This window comes from Ctenopharyngodon idella, chromosome 20 (assembly GCF_019924925.1).
Source record: "Ctenopharyngodon idella isolate HZGC_01 chromosome 20, HZGC01, whole genome shotgun sequence".
NCBI lineage: Eukaryota > Metazoa > Chordata > Actinopteri > Cypriniformes > Xenocyprididae > Ctenopharyngodon > Ctenopharyngodon idella.
In genome coordinates, this window is record NC_067239.1 from 13,404,087 (window position 1) to 13,425,943 (window position 21,857).

Here is a 21,857-nt window from a genome sequence, read left to right on the forward strand (position 1 = left end):
CTATATTGTGAAGTAGCTAGCATTATCAGATGCAGCTTTGTTTTTATTAACAGTAATACAGAATTTTCTCCATATACGTTTTAAAATTAATTGCATGCCATTTATCAACACAAGCCATCCAGCATTTAATACGATATTTTAAAATCGATCGAGCTTACTGCAGTGTGCAACAAGTGTCTCACAGCAGCCGCCGAGCGAACACACAGAGTAACATTATAACATTTTCAACACACTCAAATGTATCTAATATGATAAACAGAGCTGTGTTACCTCATACTTGTGACCGGAAAAGCGGAAGCAGCGCCGGCGACTGTGACATAATAAAAGTTCCATTGTTCACGCAATCGCTCCAGCGGCCTCGTTCAGCTCCCACAACACTCGGTCCTGCTCTGCTTCATACTACTGTAACGCTAATAATCGCATCCATGAACATGATTTCTTCCCGAGTCCTATCCCGATTATTTCCACCGGCTGTGATGTGAAGACCACATGTCCCAAGATTCCGCGCTCAAATTTGAAGTCATCAAGCTACGCCTTTGTTTTGAAAAGGCCTCCAGCAACCTCTAGCGGACAGAAAATATTACATATTGCACCTTTAAGCACACTAGTTCCTCCTTGTTTCAGAAAGCAACCCATGATGCACATGATGAAGTTCACTGAGTGAATGTCCAGAGTGAGCAGAGCTGCAATCTATACAAAGAAGATGATCAAATATAAGTTGTTTCACTTTTTTCAGTCATGAATATAATTACCATACTATAATTTGTATTTGTATTATTTCATAGTTTTGATGACTTTACTGGTATTCTAAACTGTGGAAAGTACAGAAAATGAGCGGGCGTGTTAAACTTCTGCTACTGTATGCTGCATGAAAGAAAACCTCTAATGAACGAATGGTGTTACAATCTTGCAGTTTTCCTGGTGAAGATTAATCAAGGAATAGAGAGGAAAAATGGAGAAAAATGCAACTGGATCTGAATCTCTGATTCATTTAAATGTTTTAATGATCATCTGTGTTTAACAGTAGTAGACATCAATCACAATGCCTGACATTAAATGTCAAAGCCTTATACAGTATGTTGATATAATATATAAATGCTTTAACACAATCTTATAAGCCAAACTATTTTAGCACATATTGATATATGGAGTAAATTGAGAAACATGAAAATAGTAAAAATACTATATTCAGTTCTTGTGCCGCCACAACTCTTAGGGTGTTTTTGGGTGGTTACTGGCCTCTGTTTTTTGTTGTTGTTGTTCTCTTGTTATGGCCGGTGGTTTTATTGCCCACCAGGTGAATGTCTGAGAAGTAACAACCAAGCCACACACTCTTACCAGTCATGTAAATAAAATAAATGCAGGTTGCATGCCTAGTTTAATATTATCACTTCAAAGTACTTCAAAACCTACATGACGGAGTGAAAAGAGCAAACAGTTTTGGATAAGTCACGTTTATTCGTTATTAAAGAAAACTATTGGTTGTTGCTTAAGGAAGTAAAATGATGTTGTCTATCAACATAGGGGCAGTATAGCTTTTGTCTACAACATTAATTCATGTATTGTGTTGCAGTTTAAGAAATATTTGTAAAAAATAAAAACATTATCGTTGTGACTGCTTGAATGTTTTCTGAAAAATAGCAACCAGAGAGGTTCATCTCTCCAAGTGGATATGTTTCTTTTAAACTGTTTAAAAGTAAAATACAATATTACAACCATGCCTACATTATTATAGTGCGTAAATGATCAATTCCGAGACAGACATATACATTTCAGAAGCACATCAGACGTCTGCAAATTCTCAGGTTTTTAGTTGGTTTCAGTCTAATACCAAATTTTGTACATTGGTACTGAAATGCATTATTTGGGAAACAGCAGTCTCATCAAACCCTCAATATATTGCAGGAGCTGTAGAAAGCCTCTTGTCATATTTCACCCCAAAACAAAAAGTAATTTTATTAATTATTTTTTGCAGAAAGAAAACAGGAACAGTACCGAGTTCTAATTACATGTGATATTTTTCAGTAATGTGTCTAGATGGTCTGCCCAGACACAATGATTTTTTTTTTTTTAAATAAATTTTTCCAAAATTAAAAGGCAGTACAATAATTACCACCATGAATCATAAATACTTAGTTAAAATAGCTAGGGGATAATTGTCACATTAGAATCAATAAAAAATCCTAATGGTCCAAAAACAGACTTCACTGTCTTTATGTAAAATATAAATTAGAATTTTTCAGGGGTGAAATCTATGGAAGCTTGTTTCTGCCACCAAATAATAAAAATAATAATAAAAGGTAATTGAAACTTTATCTCACAATTTTTTTCCTCAGAATAGCAATTGTGAGTTATAAAGTCAGAATTGCAGGATTGCAGCTCACAATTCTGATTTTTTTTCTCACAAGTGTGAATTTATATCTCACAATTCTGACTTTCCTACTCAGAATTGCGAGATATAAACTAGCAACTACGAGAAAAAAATGAGAAATTTAATAAAAAGTCGTAATGACCTTTTCTTCCCCCCCATGGCAAAAACAAGCTTCTATTGACATGTTCTTGACAAGCTTACTGAGATTCGCCCCCTTCAGGTTTTGTTCTGAGGATACATCTAGAAATCTTGTTCCATTTTATGAAGAGACAAAGGTCTGGGAAGCTGTCCAGGAAGGATAAACACACATCCTGCCTGATGAGACAGAGGGTGCGCTAGATCTGGACGTGGACAGAACGACAGTAGCAGGTTTCTGGTGGTGTAGAAAGAGTTCACAGCTCGTAATCAAACTTATACTCGTGGGCCAAATAGATTCTACGGAAAATGAGCGCAGCAAGCGCAAGTGTGAGGAGAACTATGAGGACGGCCGAGCCCGTGTGACTGGCGTCCTGCGGCGGGTGCTGGGCCGCGGGGGATGCCGTGAATGTGGGGTATCTCGGGGATTGGTTCTGGTTCTGGTTCTGTGAGCGCCGCTGACGTGGACTTGGAGCTGTTGAAACGGATGGACCCTCACTTGATGTCTGAGCATCCACGAATGATGATTCAGTCTAGACCAGAAGAAAGAGACTGGAGATCATTACAGACACACTGGGAGCAGATGCTACTGAACAGCGGTGCAGGATACACGTGAACCACACAATCATTATGTTTTCACACTAGAGCTTGAGTCATCAGCAAAAATCTACCAGTCTCATCATCATCAAGTATTTTCCAATCATCCCCAGCAGCAGAATGAACAAGAAATGATGATGTGTAAGAGTGTTAGAGGGTACAAGTGTTTGTTGTCCCACCTGCTCAGCTGAAGACACAGAAGTGTCTTCTGTTTCTCTCTCTTCTGTAATCGAGCTCTCACTGTTACTGGAGTCCGCCACTGCTGCTGCTGCTGCAGAACTGCCACTGTCTGCAGATGATGAGCTGGACTCGGCCTGATGACAGATTTTTCAAAATAAAGAAATGAGAATTGGGGTGTAAATGTGCTTAATTCTTATGAAAATTGTCATAATGCAAAAACCTTAATGGTCTTAAACTGACTTAAGGCAAAACACTACAGACAAAACATTTTTTCATGCACTAGTCAATTTTGAGATTTAAGTGTTTATTTTATTACCGTCTGTAGATTTCATTTAGTCAAGTCACCTTTATTTTTGTAGCGCTTTATGCAATACAGAAAAATAATCAAAGATGCAGATTTCATCAGATAAAAGAAATTCAACTTTTGCTGTAAAGCAGCTCTAAAAAGACAATAGTAATTATTCAGTTCAATGTTGATTCAGTTCAGTTCAATAATGTCTGTTGCAAAATTCGTCAATTATGAAACAAAGTCGATTTAGCTATAAAGCAGCTCCGCAGAAATCAATGATATCACCCATTCAATAGCGTCAGTGCAGTCAAATCAGTAATATTACTGAATATTAAGTATTTTTAAACCCCTAATTACAATATACATCTTTAAAAGGCAGTTTCTTAAAATAAGTTGTTTTTTTTTTTCTCCTGCATGGAATCAGAAATCTTCACTTCAGCAGCACTGTATTCTGAAGGGTTTTACAGAGGGATTTGTTCATATATCATTTGCCTGATTTTATACATTTTATTCCTACAAATATGGTGAGTTTTTATCATGGAGTGATAAAAGAGAAATCCAAACTCCTCTGTAAAAAACTTTAAAGGGTTAGTTCACCCAAAAATGAAAATTCTGTCATTAATTACTCACCCTCGTGTCATTCCAAACCCGTAAGACCGTTGTTCATCTTTGGAACACAAATTAGGATATTTTTCATAAAATTCGATGGCTCAGTCAGGCCTGCATTGCCAGCAAGACAATTAACACTTTCAATGCCCAGAAAGCTACTAAAGACGTATTTAAAACAGTTCATGTGACTACAGTGGTTCAACCTTAAATGTTATGAAGCTATGAGAATACTTTTTGTGCGCCAAAAAAACAAAATAACGACTTTATTCAACAATATCTAGTGATGGTTCATGAAGCTTTACGAATCTTTTGTTTCGAATCAGTGGTTCGGGAGTGCGTATCAAACTGCCAAAGTCACGCCCCCCTAGTGGTGAACCATTGAAATTTCTCTCTAGATATTGTTGAATAAAGTCGTTATTTTGTTTTTTGGTGCACAAAAAGTATTCTCGTCGCTTCATAACATTAAGGTTGAACCACTGTAGTCACATGAAGTGTTTTAAATACGTCTTTAGTAGCTTTCTGGGCATTGGAAGTGTTAATTATCTTGCTGGCAATGCAGGCCTCACTGAGCCTTTGGATTTTATGAAAAATATCTTAATTTGTGTTCCGAAGATGAACGAAGGTCTTATGGGTGTGGAACGACAGGATGAGTAATAAATGACAGAATTTTCATTTTTGGTTGAACTAACCATTTAACTCTATTACATCAATCAAATGAAACAAGAATTTTGAACCTGTTCAGATTTCTGTTCTGGAAATTGATGCAAAGTAGCACAAACTTAATTAGATAATGCCTCCTTTGCATATTTAAGCATAACATTTCAGAAATCTTTCAATACAAATAAATGCAAATTCTTAATGTAATCAACCAACTGAGGAAGTATGGTGATGTCTAAAATTTTTACCCTATTCACCTTGGGTGTCTTGCCATAATTATCTTTATGAAAATATAATATTTTGGATGTTGAGGTGGAATGTCATGAATAGTCTCACCTTAAAGCTGATTTGCTGGGCTAGTCTGTGTGCCTGAGTGTCAACAGGTCGCAGGTCACTGTCAGGAGAGAGTGCTAGCAGAGCGGAGCGCATACAGCTGCCGCACGTTTCACAGCAGAAATCCTGAGACCTGCCAAACAAACCACACCCACATACATATGGAAAACCTTACAGAAAATCAATAGAAATAAAATCAACAGCTCAACAGCCTCAATTATGCTAATGATTTCCAATGACAGAAAAACAGAATATAGAATACTAAAAAAATAATTGCAGTTCGGGATGCTAATTGGTTAATCCACTTGTTAACTCATGACATACTGAAAACTGTTTCCAGGTCCAAACCTACTATCTCAACAGCTGTTTATGAGCACTATTCATTTTTGTCATGACAATCTCTGAATAGTTCAGCATAGTAATGGATATGACAATGTTAATATGTTTGGTCTTGGAATAGATCTGCTACACTGCTGCTGCTGTTGGTTATTGCTGCTGCAGAGCCAAGTACAGGATTTGCCACTGCCAATACATACACGACACGCTGCTGTGAGAAAGACATGTTTCTGCTGTTCTATAGCATACATGAATTACCCGTAGCAGATCTATACAGGTGGAGCTGGGGAAGGTGGAGGGTTTATCAAAGCAGTAGCACAGACGCTGACCAAGTATTTGAAAGTTGAGCAGTGAGATAAAAAAAAAAATCTTCATGATTTCTTTTATCTTTTGACCAGTAGTGTGTGAGTACATGAAGATGGTGGCCAGCTGATGGTTTGAAGGCATATTGAATAACTATAGAGCCAGTGCAGTAAAAACACAGATTTTGGGTGTAATTTTCATGTGCTGGTATGTGTGATGGGGGTTGACGTTTAATCAGCACGTGTTGATTAGAGAAATGTCGCTGAGAACAACAATCTGTCACATCTCCTTCTGTATTTGTGTGTTTAGAAAGGACACAGCATGTCCACACTTGCTGAAATGAGGCCTCAGCTGGATATGATAATGACTTATTAGTCTCTGGGGCAGTATGTGGTTTTTTCACTGTAGTGTGCATCTAAACTGAAAACACCACAAAAAAAAAACCCTGTCCCAGTATGTATCAGTGATGTATCAGTTAACAATACCATCCATTCTCCAAACCGCTTGTCTTATGTATTCTATCCCAGTGTCTCAGGCAGCAGGCCAGGAAACCCCCTGGACGAATGGCTAGTCCATCACTGGGCTCATACACACAGACACACACATTCACATTGATAACAACTCCATGCTACTTTATTTGCATATTCCATGTTTAAAACTTTTACTAAAAAAAAAAAAAAAAGCTGCAGGAAAAACCTGTTTGCTACTATGTAAGTGTTTTATTTTGGTTGCAGTATTTTCTCTCTACTTTCACTCTGAACCAATGCAGACAATCCTGAATGAAGGAATGTTTTTCTTTCGATTTGTCTTATGACTTGTTTAGTGTTTGTTAGCCCTTCTGATTGCTTCATTCTTCAGTGAAACAATCATTTCATTATTATATTTTTTTTGGTATGTGTTATTCACTTGGTTTTATATTGTTAAAGACCCCCTGTGCTGAAAATCATGTTTTTAATGTTGTTTATATGTCTTTGTGGTGTTTTTAATATGCTTTAAGACAAACCATGAGCAAATTCATCAGTCAACACAATTACTGAGAATTGTGTCCTTAAAACTGCAGTGAACCAAAGACAATCTCAAAAATCAGGTTTGAAATCGCCCATTCTCTACGTCACAAACATGTTGTAACCAATCCCATCAATGTGCTGGGCGGTCAAGAGAAGCCAGGTTATCCCGGTATATTTTTCTGTTGGAAATTTTTTTATATGAAAAATCGGGTACATTTAACAATATAGCGGGTGAATTAGGTATATGATGTATATTACAATGTCATGATGAACTATATGCCCTTGTCCACCGACTATTTTGTTTATTAGTAAGATTAGAACTTATGAGAAGGCGGAAGCATTTTTTTGTTTTGTTGTTTTCTTTGATTTAACACCACTCATTATCGCTTCTCTCCTGTGTTCTGATTTTGTTTTTGTTTTGTTTTTTTGCAACTTGTATACGTTTTGTAAATAATCATTTGGTTGTATTTCACCACTGTCTTAAATATCATACCTTATCCTTAAGATTTATTATAATAATGCAAGAATCCATGATGGCCTCTGATTTATTTACATACAAAAGCTTCTGGCAACTGTTCATTTCTTTAAATCATTTAACTGACTTATTTTATGTAAAAATCTTTTTATCTTTATGTTATATCCTCTAATACCCCTAAACATTTAAAAAGTGGATGTAACTGTAAGTTACCATATATGGTGAAAAACTGTAAATGTTTTAACATGGTATTATATGTAATTTTACAGTAAAATACTGTAAACAAGTAAAACCTATGAATTACCATATAATTTATGGTGAAAAATTCCCAGAAGTCCCTGCCCGACACGTCACATATGATATGCACTTTGGATTTAGTTACGTGTGTTACAATGATGGTATTTTGTCTTTGTGTGTATGACCCTGTGCAACATCTATACACGAGTAGTGACCATGTTTTTCAGATAAATGCAACAGATGAAAATAAAGAGGTAGAGGACAGATGTCTTACTTTTTAGCAAGAGCTCTTCTCTCCTCAGGAGTGTAATCCAAAGATCCTATCGCTCCTTCCCCTTTAGTCGGCATGAATCCAATTATTGCTATTAAGGCTGTCCGAACTGACACAAAGAGAAAAACATACAGCTTAATGTTGGATAAAAAAGGCAACTAAAGGATGAACGTTGGACCAGATGCACTGTAAACCTGCTGTATACAGATGTGTATATGTGTGTCACATAGCAGCAAGTGGATTCATTTCATGAACATGTCTGGATCATATTATACTTTGTATATAGAAAATGAAGGCTATATTAACTCAATAATAAATCAATGTTAAAAATTTTTTAAAAGGACTTGATGGCTATTCAGTTTTTTTAGAGGTGGTATAAATGCAATTCATGAAGATACTCACTACTCCATGACGGCTGCCATGTCTCTGGATGGTGACCGGAAATGCTCAGACAGATCTTCTTCCCAACTTCAAACCTTCCATTGGGCTGAGGAGGAGAGAAAGTTTTTTATTAATTACAAGAGTAACAGAGAAGGACAACAGAAGAATGATTAGGGTAAGAGGAAATCAGTAGATGACAAGGAGGACACAGAAAAACCTCCAATCTGAACCTCTTCCAAAAATATAAGATACCTAATATAAGAGACCTAATATAAGAAAGTGTAAAACTATTTTCAATATCAGCTAGATAGTGGTTTGTCTAAACTCGTCAAGGTTTAGACAAAATCTATCACAAAGATGAAAACTAGCAGTTCCACTAAAGCGCTAGTTCATCCAAAAATGAAAATTATCACATAATTTACTCAACCTCAAGCCATCCTTGGTGTATATTACTTTCTTCTTTCAATCGTATTAACACAATTGTATAAAAAAAGTCATATTAAAACATCCTGATTTTTCCAAGCTTTATAATGGGAGTAAATGGTACCCTAGATTTTGAAGCCCAAAAAAGCACATCCATCCATCATAAAAGTAATCCATATGACTCCAGGGGGTTACCAAAGGCCTTCTGAAAACATCCATATTTATAACTTTATGAACTATAATTACTAGCTGTCACGAATTAGAAGTCTAAAATTGTAATTTTTAAAGGGAAATGGCAGAGGATTTCGATATAAGACAAGAGGAGCTTGAGTTTGTTGCCTAGCCCTATTTGTTTGAACCGCGAGAGGCGTCTACTCTCACCTAAGCTTACGCTACACCTACATCCTACTTCATACATGGGTCAGAGGTCACTCTTATGGGATAATTTTCATTTTTGGGCGAACTAACCCTTTAGCTACTATAAAAACAATAGTGTGCAAAAGAAAAAACTAAACTGAATATAAATATATACTACTGTGCAAACTGAAATAGTCTTCTGACCATCAGTGTATTCAATCCAAAAAGTACAACCCAACACTAGACCTGAATGTATCAAGTAAAAGTTGCTGAATCATTAATGCCCTGAGTAACGAAAGCTGCAATCATGTACTGCTAGAGTAGCGAATGGCACATTTACAGCAAAATCAATTGACAGCAAGTAGTGCAGTATTATGTGCTGTTCTTAAAGTTTAGCATTTAATGAGGATTTACTATTATTTTGAGAGTGATGCAGTTTCTGATAAAGTGTCGTGTGTGACAGACAGATGGAACATTTGGCGCCAATATGATATAAGGGACTAATAAACTAATAGTCTACTGAAGCACAGTAAAATAAAAATAACAATAATAGTTATGTAAAAAAATTCAAGATTATAATGACCATGATTCAAAAAAGGTTTAAGTCCATCAGACACTAAGGTTTTTCTTTGGGGGTGTTTGATTTGAATTGCAAAACAAAGCAAGCTGGTTGAGGAAAAAGCCAAACAGAGCACAACAGGGGGCTCAAGACATAATTTTATAAGTATTTTTTAATGTTTTTAAAAAAGTAATGCTCATGGCATGAGACACCGAAAAAACAGCAAGAAATGAAGTGAAAAAGAACAAGAACATTGCCCACAGAAGGTCAATTGAAGTCTGTCGGTAATTTCTTGAAATTTATTAATTGTTGTTCAAATGTGCAGAGACAGGACCTGCATAATAAAATTGGTAATTAGTCTTTTTTTTTTTAGAGTTTTAATTTACACATTTTGCACTTTAAAATAAACATCTAAATGTCTGTTTAGTAGGTCCTATGTAACAGATGACACAATTTAATTGTGTTGCTTCTAATTAAGTGATAAAAATCAGTTGGAAACATTTTACAAAAGTTAAAAAATTTCCTCAAAATCTTGCAATCTCGAAATGTGGGTCACATGAGTTCCTGAACATGATGAATGATAGGATATACTTAGCCAAAGACTATAGATATAAAAGACGGTGCACTCCTGTTGTTTATGAATGGGGGAAACTGCAAAGTGCAATAAGTCCCGCCTTCTAAATAAAAAAGCCAATTTCAGGATTCCCCCATTCAAGTAGATAGGTCTTGGAGGCGCTGTACATATGGCCACCGAGTGAACAGACTTTGGCTTAGCTCAGAGATAGTGTGGATTTAGTGTGCTACTTGCTACAGTCATCATCTTATATGCTTACTTCCTGTAGTGTACTCAAGTGTGGCTACTGGGACAGTCACAGGCCCTAAAAATTCTGTATGCAAATGACCTCCGTCAGTGTTCTATGATGGAATAACTTCAGTGTACTGAGATAGCATAACATATCACACTTACAGTCATGAGGGTTTGTCAAGCTGCTGAATAATTGTTGAAAATAAGTTTTGCATTGTGAGCATTACTTTTACAAAACATACAGCACATTACATATCTTTTATTTATAAAAAAAAAAATATATATATATATATCAAAAAACATTGTCTATAAGAGCTAATGTAAAATTACATTAAACTAATGTACTTTTAGTTCAAGTTTAGCATGTCACACTGCAAGACATTAAGGTATTAAATTATTTTGAACAGTTAAGATTTATAATAATTCATCCACACAAAGGTCTTTAAACGTATTTTATATGTATGAATGCTGAAATACATTTTTAGTCCATGATGAGGATGGAATAAGAATAGAAGAATAATTTCACATCTTGAAATTGTTTAAAAAAAATAAAAATAAAATAATAAAAAAAAAAAAAAATCACATTTTTAATTGATAATATTTTGTGTATGGACAAATGCCATCAAGAAAAAAAGTTTAAAAGAATGGCCGTTTCTAAAGACTGCACAAATGCCATATTACTTTTATGTAAAGAGCAACAAACCAAATATCAACAAATGACCACTAACTCATTTAAATTTCAAATACAGTGAAATGTAGTTTAAAAAGGAAGACAGAGCGCAAGACAGAAGGCTAAAAAGAGAAAAGAGAGATCTTGTACAAGATTCCATTAGGATTCCATTAACTTGAGGAAACCTCAATAATTTTTCCTAACTATATAAAAAAAAAGCATAAAACAAAATGGTTTTATTTTTGTTTAATATATGTACATTTATTACTGAATGTGTATTTTTAACTACATTTTGTCATGTGAACAACCAGTAAGTAATTTAAGTCATGACTTCATTGCATCAATCAGATAATGAGAGGTCTTACATATGGCTGTGCAAGATGGGTCTTCATGATTTTTGGTTTGTTTCATTGGAAAAGATAAATGTGTCAAACATTGGATATTACTTGCGGTTCATTCCTTGCCCTGGAAATGGAAGGTCAAGTTGAATACACCAAGCCGCCGCCAAAGAACTAGCGGCGATAAGAGAAGACTGTGTTGTCGCCTCATGTCGGCTGTATCTGGGCCAAAAAGCTGCACTTGATCATACCAAAAGGACTACAGGCAACTGTCAACTAACTACCATGTGCACTCTAAGCCTGCATACGTAAATATCTGTATATTTCAGCAGGTATCCATAGTCTGTAATCATCATTCAAAAAGAGAAACTGAAACTAGGACTGCAGATATACAAACCATAAACAAAGCAGCACTTGCTTGCCATTTTGAATATCAATCATGCTGATCATTTTCTTCATTCCAGTTGGCTCATGTTATTTTTAAAATATTTGTGTATTCGAATGCTCAGGTAAGAGGACATAAAATTAGAACAGCCTTCTGTCTGTGCCGTCTTGACTTCCTTGCCTTCTCTTTTATTCGCATGCACCGACTCACTCTCTAAACTGAAGTCAATCAGAGTGATCTCTCTCACTTAAGCAGATTCAACATGCTGAATTGGACGAACTCCCGCCGATGTGAGGTGAACCCGACTACAGCCGATGTGTGGAACACCGCAAAAACTAGCCTGACAGATGCTCACTGATGACCGACCGTCAGCTTGCTGTGTCAGGGCCCTAAAAGAACTGACTCATAAGAGAAAAATTCCAGTAAACTTCCAGAAACTTTCCAAAATTTCCCAAAAATCCTAGAAAGTTTCTGGAAATTTACCGGAAATTTGCATCCCTATTCACGAATGACTCCACACTGGTCACAATGTATGTGAGAGGACAACACAATAGAAAGAAGTGTTGTCTGTATTAGTGTTTAAGTATTCCATGGTGGTACAAAGAACATAGTGATATTTTTCTAAAAGCTAAAACATTTCTTTCAAGGCACTGTAGATGCAATAGCTTAGCAGAAAACATGGTAATTCAAGAACCATTCTTGAAAACGAGTGTCGTGCAATTCAATGCGTTATAGTATTTTTTTAATGAAATATGAAATCGCTTCTCGATTTTCAATCCTAGGTAAAATCTGTGAAGGACCTTGATTGAAGGTTCTGAGTGTAGGATTTGAGTAGCGGCATTAGGACCTTAGAGTTGGTTTAAGAAGTAAAAAAAATTGTCTTACAGTGAGCAGAATGATGCTTGGGGGCTTCATGGGGTATTCAGGGGGCAGCACAATCCGACCGTGATAAACTCCACCATCGAAATCAGAGTCTGGAGGTCCTCTAACGGAGAAGTGCCACTCAAACAGGTTATCCTGATGAACACATGAGAGTCAGACACTCATTAATTCACTCACCCACTGGTGTTCACCGGGTATAGCAAAAACATGATAATTCAACATGAAAAATTGACATCTCTTGACATCTCTTGATTCAAACACCCATGCAATCTTATTCGTAATTGCTCTTTAATGCAATCATAAATGCAAACCTTTGACAAAATCACACCGGAACATTCAGATTTGTGTTGGTGCTGCCGCTGACCCAGAGAGAGCAATCGTCATGTTAGGTATGAAACAGCTTCACAAATAGTCTTTTCAACTACACAGTATCATTACTTTTGTCAAAATAGAGCAAATCACCTTTTAAAAAAAGTAAACTGGCACTTCAAATAATGATCGTATCGATTATATTGTTCACCACTAGGTGGCGTCAAGTGATTAAAAACATTTTTTTTTGTATTTGAATCATTCATTTACGGAGCCCTGCACATGACATGCAGGGAAAAAAAAATAGTAGGCTAAATCGAGCGCACGATTTATTAGCTCATTCCATTGATTGAGTAAAACGCACGATTTACTATTTTGTTCCCTCGATTTACTAAAATGTGCGCATGATTTATAAATCGAGGGAACGAAATAGTAAATCATGCGCATGTTTTAGTAAATTTTGCGCACAATTTAATAAATTGAGGGAACGAATTAGTCGTACGCACGATTTAGTAAATCGAGGGAACGAATTAGTAAATCGTGCTCATGTTTTTTTTTTTTTCTTGCATGTCATGTGCGGGGCTCCATATTCATTCAAGTGTTTCGTTCAAAAACACTGATTCATCCAGTAATAAAACAAGTGAAGTTTTTATGAGCGAGTCATTGAATCATTTATTCAAACCGATTTTTTTAAAAACAATTCAAATTAATTAAACAATTTTAAATAGACCGCAGCAATTTATATTTTGTCAAAACCTCTAATAAATTACATGTTATTTTGTTTAGTTGTCTGAATCGGAATTGTGGGAAAATCATGAGCTCCATTTGAAACAAAAAAAATTGTGATTCTCAATTTATCCAGAATCGTGCAGCTCTAGTAATAACTGCAATGTAAACCCAAACAGTACTACTAACTTATTAAGATTGAGTACACTGCAATTAAAGTCTGTTAAATCATTGATGCAACTTAAAACTATTACATTTTCTGAACAAGGAGTTTAGTTTTATTTTTGTGTAGCTCAACATTTTTGAGTAAACCCTTATACTTAAATTATTATTTTTAAGTTTACTGAGCGACAAAGTGACATCATCCACATCACGTCGTTGCTCTACCTGACATTATCAGAAGAATCCATTCAACATTAATCTTGTGTTTTTGCATAAGATTAATACAGGGGAAGATGTGTTATTGCTTATTGTTCTGTTATTTTGGTATTTAAAGGTGTTTCTATGAAACTTGAAGTTTTGTAGGGTTACCATCGTGGTGAATATGGTTTGGTCGATAATAGGCTGTGAAACTTTAAGGCTATATATACTGCATGACGATTAACAGTTCATGCAAATAACTAGTGATAGTCTCTTTGATGGTTACATTAGGGCATGCTGTTAACATGTACACTGTACACCCAAACAGTACCACTAACTTATAAAGATTGAGTACGCTGCAATTAAAGTCTGTTAAATCACTAATGCAACTTAAAACAATTTTCTGAACGAGGAGTTTAGTTTTATTTTTGTGTAGCTCAACATTTTTGAGTAAACCCTTATACTTAAATTATTATTTTTAAGTTTACTGAGCGACATAAAGTGACGTTATCCATGTCACGTCGTTGCCGACATTACCGACATTATCAGAAGAATACATTTAACATTAAACTGAGTTGCAGCAGATTTCAAGTTCCCAGCATGCTTTGCGTCACACTCTGTAAGGGAGAATAAATGCTGAAATTGAGTGTTATTTTGTGTTTTTGCACAAGATTAATACAGTTTCAAGTAAAAGTTTGAAGTTTTGTAGGGTTACCATCGTGGTGAAGAGTAGTGATTGTAGGTTAGGTCGAGAATGGGCTTTGAAACTTCAAGGCTATAAATACTGCATGTTGATTAACAGTTCATGCAAGTAAACAGTGATAGTCTCTTTGATGGTTACATTAGTGAGTGCTGTCACTAACTAACACTTAACTGTAAAGATTAGGTGTCAGTTTATTCAATGTTTCATTTAAACTGTAATGACCAAATTTTTGTAGTATAAAATAATCTTTGAGTTGTTTACTTAAATGTTTTGAGTATTCTGAACTTATTGGGTTCTACAACTGCTGCATCAAAATAATTGAAAAATAAGAAACATTAGGTATGGTAAACAATAGTTTTAAGTACAGTGGATTTAAACATTAAATACAATTGTAAACATTTCAGTTTGACTTGATTGTTATTTATATTTTTCTTTACTTAAAAGATTTGAGTTGTTTTTCTTAAATTTTTTGAGGTAATCTGTGTCTACAAAATATTCTGAACTTATCGGGTTTTACAGTGTGTTTCTGAACTCCCTAAATCATGTCTTGAGTTTTCTTATGGGAACGAACATTGGGCTCAGGCTCAAACAGCTATGGCAAAACTGATGGCATAGTCAGCATAGTTACAGTAGTGTTTATAGCACTTCAGGAAGTTTCCAGAGCTGATACTCGCCGTAAGGGGTGTTACATTTCCAACACAAGCTCTAAGCGATAGACCAATCACAACAGACTGAGGCCAGCTGACCAATCAGAGCAGAAATGAAACTAGGACAGAACGTTCAGACAGAGGGTGAAACAGGTGACTCAACAATGTAAATGTAAATTATAAGAAAAAAAGCATTTTTTTTTTTAACATTGAATGATGTAATCATATTCTAGTAGACCCCAAAACAAAACTATGAACCTGTAAATGAGAATAATAAGACCCCTTTAAGGATGCTCTTTGACAGGCAAAAAAAAGCCTCATTCATATTCAGATGTATACAATGGCTAGTTCTGCTACTAGATGCTGATTGGTCATTAACAGATATGTTAAAAGTATATCATAACTTGAGTGTAATGATCATACTTTAGCAAAATAAATTATAATTAGACACAAAGATAATAATAATAACATTAGTTATGTCTGACCTCCAGTGGCTGAGCATGATAATGTTCAGTCGGATCCCGGAGTTCTGCTGCCTCTTTCATCAACCTCTTCACAGCTAATAAAGAGAAAGAAAAAAAACAGACAAAAGACAGCCACACTTATTTGTCATTGAGCTGTGCTCTTATGTCAATATCTGCAACAAATATTCAATATAATGACTGGCATCTGAATGGCCCAAAGAATAAGACATGGGGCTAATGACTCTGATGTGTACTAGATTGGTTTACTTATTAGTCTCACTCAAAACTGAATCATTTTATTGTACTCATTATGAACAATTTATGATTTATAAGTTGTGTTTGCAAAGGCAAGCATCATTTTATTACAGTAATTTTCATACTGAACCATACACTCGATTTACTGCATAACCCATCCCAACTGCACTACATACATAAAAGATTTCTCAAATCATGTGTGCTTAGACTTAGATGACAAAAAAGGGGGGGAATCCCACAGAACTACACTGGAGGAGAGTCAAACTAGAACATCAAAGAGACTTGATGGTGAACTCTTTTGACTTGGGATAGTACCACCTTGCGACCACATAGCGTCCTACAAGATCCAAGCTCTAATAATTAGCAAAACAAAGCATGTAGCAAATGGCTATAGTGAAATTGTTGCAGGACAACTGTGTGCACTATAAAACAATAAATATAGACTAGAAACAGGCACTAGTCTAAAGATTTACACAAAATTTGAAATTACAAAATGTATAGCATAACAATGTGCAATAAAATGTGCTGAAAATGTATGTAGTATATCATGTCATTTCACTCAATAGTGACAATGTTAATACATTTCAATGTTTGAATTTAAGATATTTTTGTGTATGTTCACTTATAAACAATTTTCATACTGTTTCGCCACTCTAAAAATGGGTAACGCTTTATTTTACATTGTGTTTGTTACATGTTACAAGCAGTTACTATAGCATTAACTATAAATTATGCATAATTACATGCAACTAACTCTAATCCAAACCCTAACCCTACAGTAAGTACATGTTGTTAATTAATATTACTCAGTACTTAAATGTATAATTACACTGCAACAAGCTAAAAATGTGTGATTTGATTATTACAAATAGTATTCGATTGGCAAAATAATCATATATTAGTGCAAAGTAAACAAATATTTTACAATTACTGTATCAATGTTTGCTTGTTCCCTCTCAAAACAAAATGTATATTGTGGTAGTAGTACCATGGCACAGTTATGGTACTATAAATATACAATGGTATTGGACGATAGCCATATTCATGTACCATGGCACTTACATGGCATGGTACTTTTTTGTTAGTGCTTGCTCGATCACAGATTACTAATTAGAGAATAACAGTTAGATGCATTCCAACACAGTATGACATAGGCTATTGACACTTGAATGAGCTGCTGAGACTGAGGCTAATATTCTAGCTAGCTCATGACAAGGGCTAAATGTATGATAAAGCCTTTTCAGAGCACATAACTCATGACATTACATTTTATATCGACGATGTAAAAAAGATGCGATAACCTACCTGGACTCTTCAAGTTGTATTTGCTCTCCATTACGGAACAAACCTCCCGCTTGGCTGATAATCTTCTGTTGTAGTTATTTGGTGTGTGTGTCTTTTGGGATTTCGCCAGGTGTTTATCTAGAGCTGTAATCCTGACGTGGCAGCACTGAAGTTTTTTCCTACTTTCGAGATGAATTTTCTGAGATGTCACATGAAAAAAATGAAAACAGGAAGTAAAATCAGGTTTTGAATGGCAGAACTTTATTGATGCGATTCACACGAACAGAGTGACATGTGACGTCAGCCTCTGAAAACGAATTATGGCAAGCTGTATAATCTTATGAGTTCTTGGATGAATTTGGTTTTCCAAATTATGAGTATGCTGTTGTGTTTGACGCCATACCTAGCAAATTATACATTTATATGTTACATGTTTATTGGAGATATTTTCTTAAACATGATTGAACTAATGTATATTAGAAATATCATGATAGGTGAAACAACAACCAATGTGTGATATACCTATATCATAAAAGCTTATTGTGAATAAATGTATTTAGAAATATAAACTGGACTGAAATGTGGAGAATTTGTGCAAAATACTGTTTACATAATATAATAAAAGAGGTTATGTTGAAAATACACTATGTATTTTCAACGTAACCTCTTTTACTATATTATTTAAACAGTATTTTGCACAAATTCTCCACATTTCTGTCCGGTTTATATTTCTAAATACATTTATTTACAGAATTCAGTTTTGTTCTCATCACTAAGGTGGGCCTAGAGTAGGCTCTGGTTATGGAACAAGAGTTGAAAGCTCTCTTGGTCAAGGGGGCCATAGAACGTGTTCCTCCACCAATGAGAAAGTCTGGTTATTACAGCCGGTATTTCATCGTTCCAAAGAAGGATGGAGGGTTGTACCCAGTTTTAGATCTGCGCTATTTAAATTGTGCGGTCAAAAGGCTAAAATGTTAACTTTAAAGCAAATTGTGACTCAAGTCAGATCACTGGTTTGTCATTATAGACCTCAAAAATGCGTACTTCCATATATCCATCCTTCAGCTTAACAGGAAATTCCTCATTTTTGCTTTCGGGGGCGAAGCATACCGGTACTGGGTTCTTCCTTTCAACCTAGCATTATCCCCTCGCACTTTCACAAAATGCGTGGATTCTGCACTGGCTCCACTGCAACTCCAGGGCATTCGGGTGTTGAATTAAGGATTGGTTAATATTAGCTCATTCAGAGCATTTAGCGATTCAACATTGAGATGTTGTTCTTACTCATATAAAAGAGCTGGGGTTGAGACTGAATGCCAAGAAGAGTGTGCTTTCTCCAGCACAGAGAACCACCTTTCTGGGCATGATATGGAAATCTGTGACGATCCAGGCACGTTTGTCTCCTGCACGCATTGAGGTAATCCTATCAGCAGTAAAAGAACTGAAGCTAGGCCAGTCACGCACAGTCAAACAGTTTCAGAGGCTGTTGGTCTGATGGCAGCAGCAGCCGACGTAATACCTTTTGGCCTGTTGGAGACCCCTGCAGTGGTGGCTCAAGACCAGGGGTTTTCCTGAGGGGCAATCCATTCCGCATGATCAAAGTTACAAGCTGTCTTTGTACTTTGACGATGGTTCTTGTCCCAAGGCCCAGTGTTGTGGGAACTCCTTGTCGTCGCGTAATGCTTATGACAGATGCTTTGGTCCTGGAGGGTCTGTGGAAGTGCCATCTATCAGGGTATATAAACTGCCTGGAGGTGATGGCTGTTTTTCTGGCATTAAAAAAGGGGCCATCATGTTCTTGTCCAGTCCGACAATACATCGGTGGTCGCTTACTTTAATCATCAGGGGGGTTTACAAACTTTTTTGTAAACCCCCTCTACAAACTGGCACACAAGATCCTCATGTGGGCCCAGGGAAAGTTGCTGTCCCACGACGCCTAAATCAGGGGGCGGCATCCTGTCGAGACAGGGGCTGAGAACCGGGGAGTGGAGACTTCACCCCAAGGTGGTGGGTCTCATATGGAAGAGGTACGGCCAAGTGGAAGTGGATAACTCAGGAAACAACACACTGGTCACTTTGGTTCTCTCTAGTGCATCCAGCTCCACTGAGATTGGATGCCATGGTGCAGACATGGCCAAGGCTATAAGTCTGTATGTTTTTCCCCCGATCATTCTGCTCCCGGGAGTTCTGGAGAGAGTTTGCCGGGTGGGTGCCCACCTGTTGTTAGTGGCTCGATTGTGGCAAAGAGCAATAGCAATCACCCTCCTCTTACAAGTACTACTATTCCTGAGCCGACAGAAACCCCTATAGGCAAAATATGCTTTTCTAGGTGGGATCTAACTTATAAAGTTAGATTTCTTTTTCTTGAAAACTTTATTTCTGTATCTCCTGCAATCTTTCACTGCAATAATAAATTGGAAAAAGATTTGGTCCTTGCAACAGAAAATACTTTCTTACTAATTGTTACGAAAGGACAGCACTGAGCACAGAGAGTAAGGATCCACGTGCAGTTTAATGAGAAAATCATAATCATAGTCCAAAAACCAGGCAGAGGGTAAAAGCACAAGTTATCAGTCCAAATCCAAGACGAGGCAGATATCAGAACCAGGAACAACAAGACTGTCAGTAACACAAAACAAGACTTCATACTAATACAAATCCTAGAGGAGTATAAATAGACAGAGTTAATGACATGGTTTAAACAAGACACAGCTGAAACTGATAAACTAATAATGAGCAGAGAGTTCTGGGAAATGGAGTCGGGGAATAACAGAGTTTGACAGTAAGGGACGAGGCTGCCATCTGCTGGCAAATTTTTGCATCCGCAGCTGACAGATGTAACAATAATAAATTAAAAGAAGTGTCTTTCAAAATAATAAATACATTTTACCCTGTCAAACATTTCTTGAAAATATATAAAACTGATATTGATACGTGATGTTCATTTTGCCAAGTTCACACAGAAACTGTCTATCATTCATTTTGGTTATGTTACTATACTTAACAACCTTGGAAAAATATTGACACATTTATTAATGAAAATATCCAGCAAGGTATATCCATAACTTTGAAAGACATTATTTTTGGATACTATGATTGGGACTCTACTAAAAACAGTGCTTGCTTTGTTATACACTTAATTTATCTTCTTTGCAAATTTTATCTCCACAAATGTAAGTTAACCACCAACAAGCCAATCTTTCTTGTCTTCTTGAAAGAATTTAAAATATAGCAGTAGAACGACTTTGCAATGACTTTAATTTGTATACCCTAATTGATGTATAAATTAATTCCTTACCCTAGTGGTCTTTTTCTCTGCCTTCTTTTTTTTTTCATTCTTTAGTTATTTATTATTATTTATTATTGTTAATTATTTTTTCTCCTCTCTATTCTGATGACATTGAACATACTGTGGATACATTTTGTGTATTGTATACAAAGTTGTATATTATAAACATCTCATCTCTGTATTTTTTGTATTGATAAAAAATAAGTAAAATTTTCAGAGCTTCGTTCATTAATATTAATTATGTTATGCGATTGGACGCTCCATCAGTGACCACCCAACGTCAGTGTCGTCTGATTAATATTCATATAAGCTTAAGCCTTCGCCATAGTAGTGTAAATTCGCTGCATGGTTGTAGTGAAGTCTGTCTCTTCACCGCTGGATGGCATATGTATACTCCTCCTCCTCACTTCATTGCGCAGTTTGGATCATGTTTATCAAGTGCTACTCTATTCCCACGCATCAGTTTTCGGAATTTTGCGCGTTTCGGGGGAAACTGGAATAACACTTTGTACAAGGAAGAGTTCAAGTCACCGTGCTCTGTGTAAGAGGTAGGTTTTAATTAATATTATCAGAGTTTAGCCTTGTTTGCTTCGTTTTTTTTTTTTTGTTTATGTGCTCATCTTTGTTCAGTACTGTTTTAAACCGCTGTTTACTAATCCATACAATAATAACTTCGGGTAGTTAAGAGCATATCTCCTCTTCTCTCACAAGCTATCGTGAATAATAATCAGGCTGTCGTGCTGTGGTTGCTGGGACAATCCAGAAGAATGTGCTAGACAGCACTAGCTCACACAATCTCTCTCCTTACACACACACACACACACACACACACACACACACACACACACACAGACAGGTTTACTTTTAAATGGGGATATTCAAATGTTATTGTTTTTATATACAGCTGTTAATGTTAATACCTAACCCACACAACCTAATCCTAACAGAACTTTCTGATTTTTTTAATAAAACAAACAAACAACAACAACAAAAATCTTTTGTTTAAAAAAAAGTTAGTAAAAGTTATGTCCCCAAAATAAAGTTGTGTTGTTTTTTTTTTTGGTCAAATTTTGCTCACTTCTGGGTACATATTTGCCCCCAAAATATGGTTAAGTAGGTACACCCACAGACCTCTATTGTTTTAAATGACGTTAATGATTACTGCAGCTAATACAGGACAAAATTTGGCATTTAAAAACATTAACTTTATTTATGAAGCC

General features: G+C 36.0%; 2 protein-coding genes across 4 annotated transcripts in view; one reads left to right on the forward strand and one right to left on the reverse strand.

Moving 5' to 3' along the window:
* Nucleotides 1-981: 981 nt before the first annotated feature.
* ube2j1 (ubiquitin-conjugating enzyme E2, J1) lies at nucleotides 982-17,598 on the reverse strand. The gene is made up of 8 exons (XM_051875075.1): nucleotides 17,370-17,598; nucleotides 15,831-15,904; nucleotides 12,604-12,735; nucleotides 8,203-8,287; nucleotides 7,804-7,909; nucleotides 5,175-5,304; nucleotides 3,283-3,417; nucleotides 982-3,039 (listed from the first exon to the last, which is right to left on the reverse strand). Exons 1-8 carry the CDS (start codon nucleotides 17,398-17,400, stop codon nucleotides 2,764-2,766), a joined length of 969 nt encoding a protein of 322 aa, XP_051731035.1. The 5' UTR covers nucleotides 17,401-17,598; the 3' UTR covers nucleotides 982-2,763.
* A 3,376-nt stretch (nucleotides 17,599-20,974) lies between these two features.
* Nucleotides 20,975-21,857, forward strand: part of ankrd6b (ankyrin repeat domain 6b) — a 43,778-nt gene continuing 42,895 nt past the window's right edge. For 2 of the 3 annotated variants that reach the window (XM_051874733.1, XM_051874736.1), the window contains exon 1: nucleotides 20,975-21,185. The gene's annotated coding sequence lies outside the window, so the exon portion shown is untranslated. The remainder of the gene's footprint in view (nucleotides 21,186-21,857) is intronic. The other variant, XM_051874734.1, reaches the window with a different exon arrangement.

Coding starts and splice junctions, on each gene's coding strand:
- ube2j1 (XM_051875075.1), bottom strand. CDS start 17,400: ATGGAGAGCAAATACAACTTGAAGAGTCCAG. Junction 12,736..15,830: donor ATCATGCTCAGCCACTGGAG/GTCAGACATAAC, acceptor TGTGTTCATCAG/GATAACCTGTTTGAGTGGCA. Junction 8,288..12,603: donor CAAGCATCATTCTGCTCACT/GTAAGACAATTT, acceptor TCTCCTCCTCAG/CCCAATGGAAGGTTTGAAGT.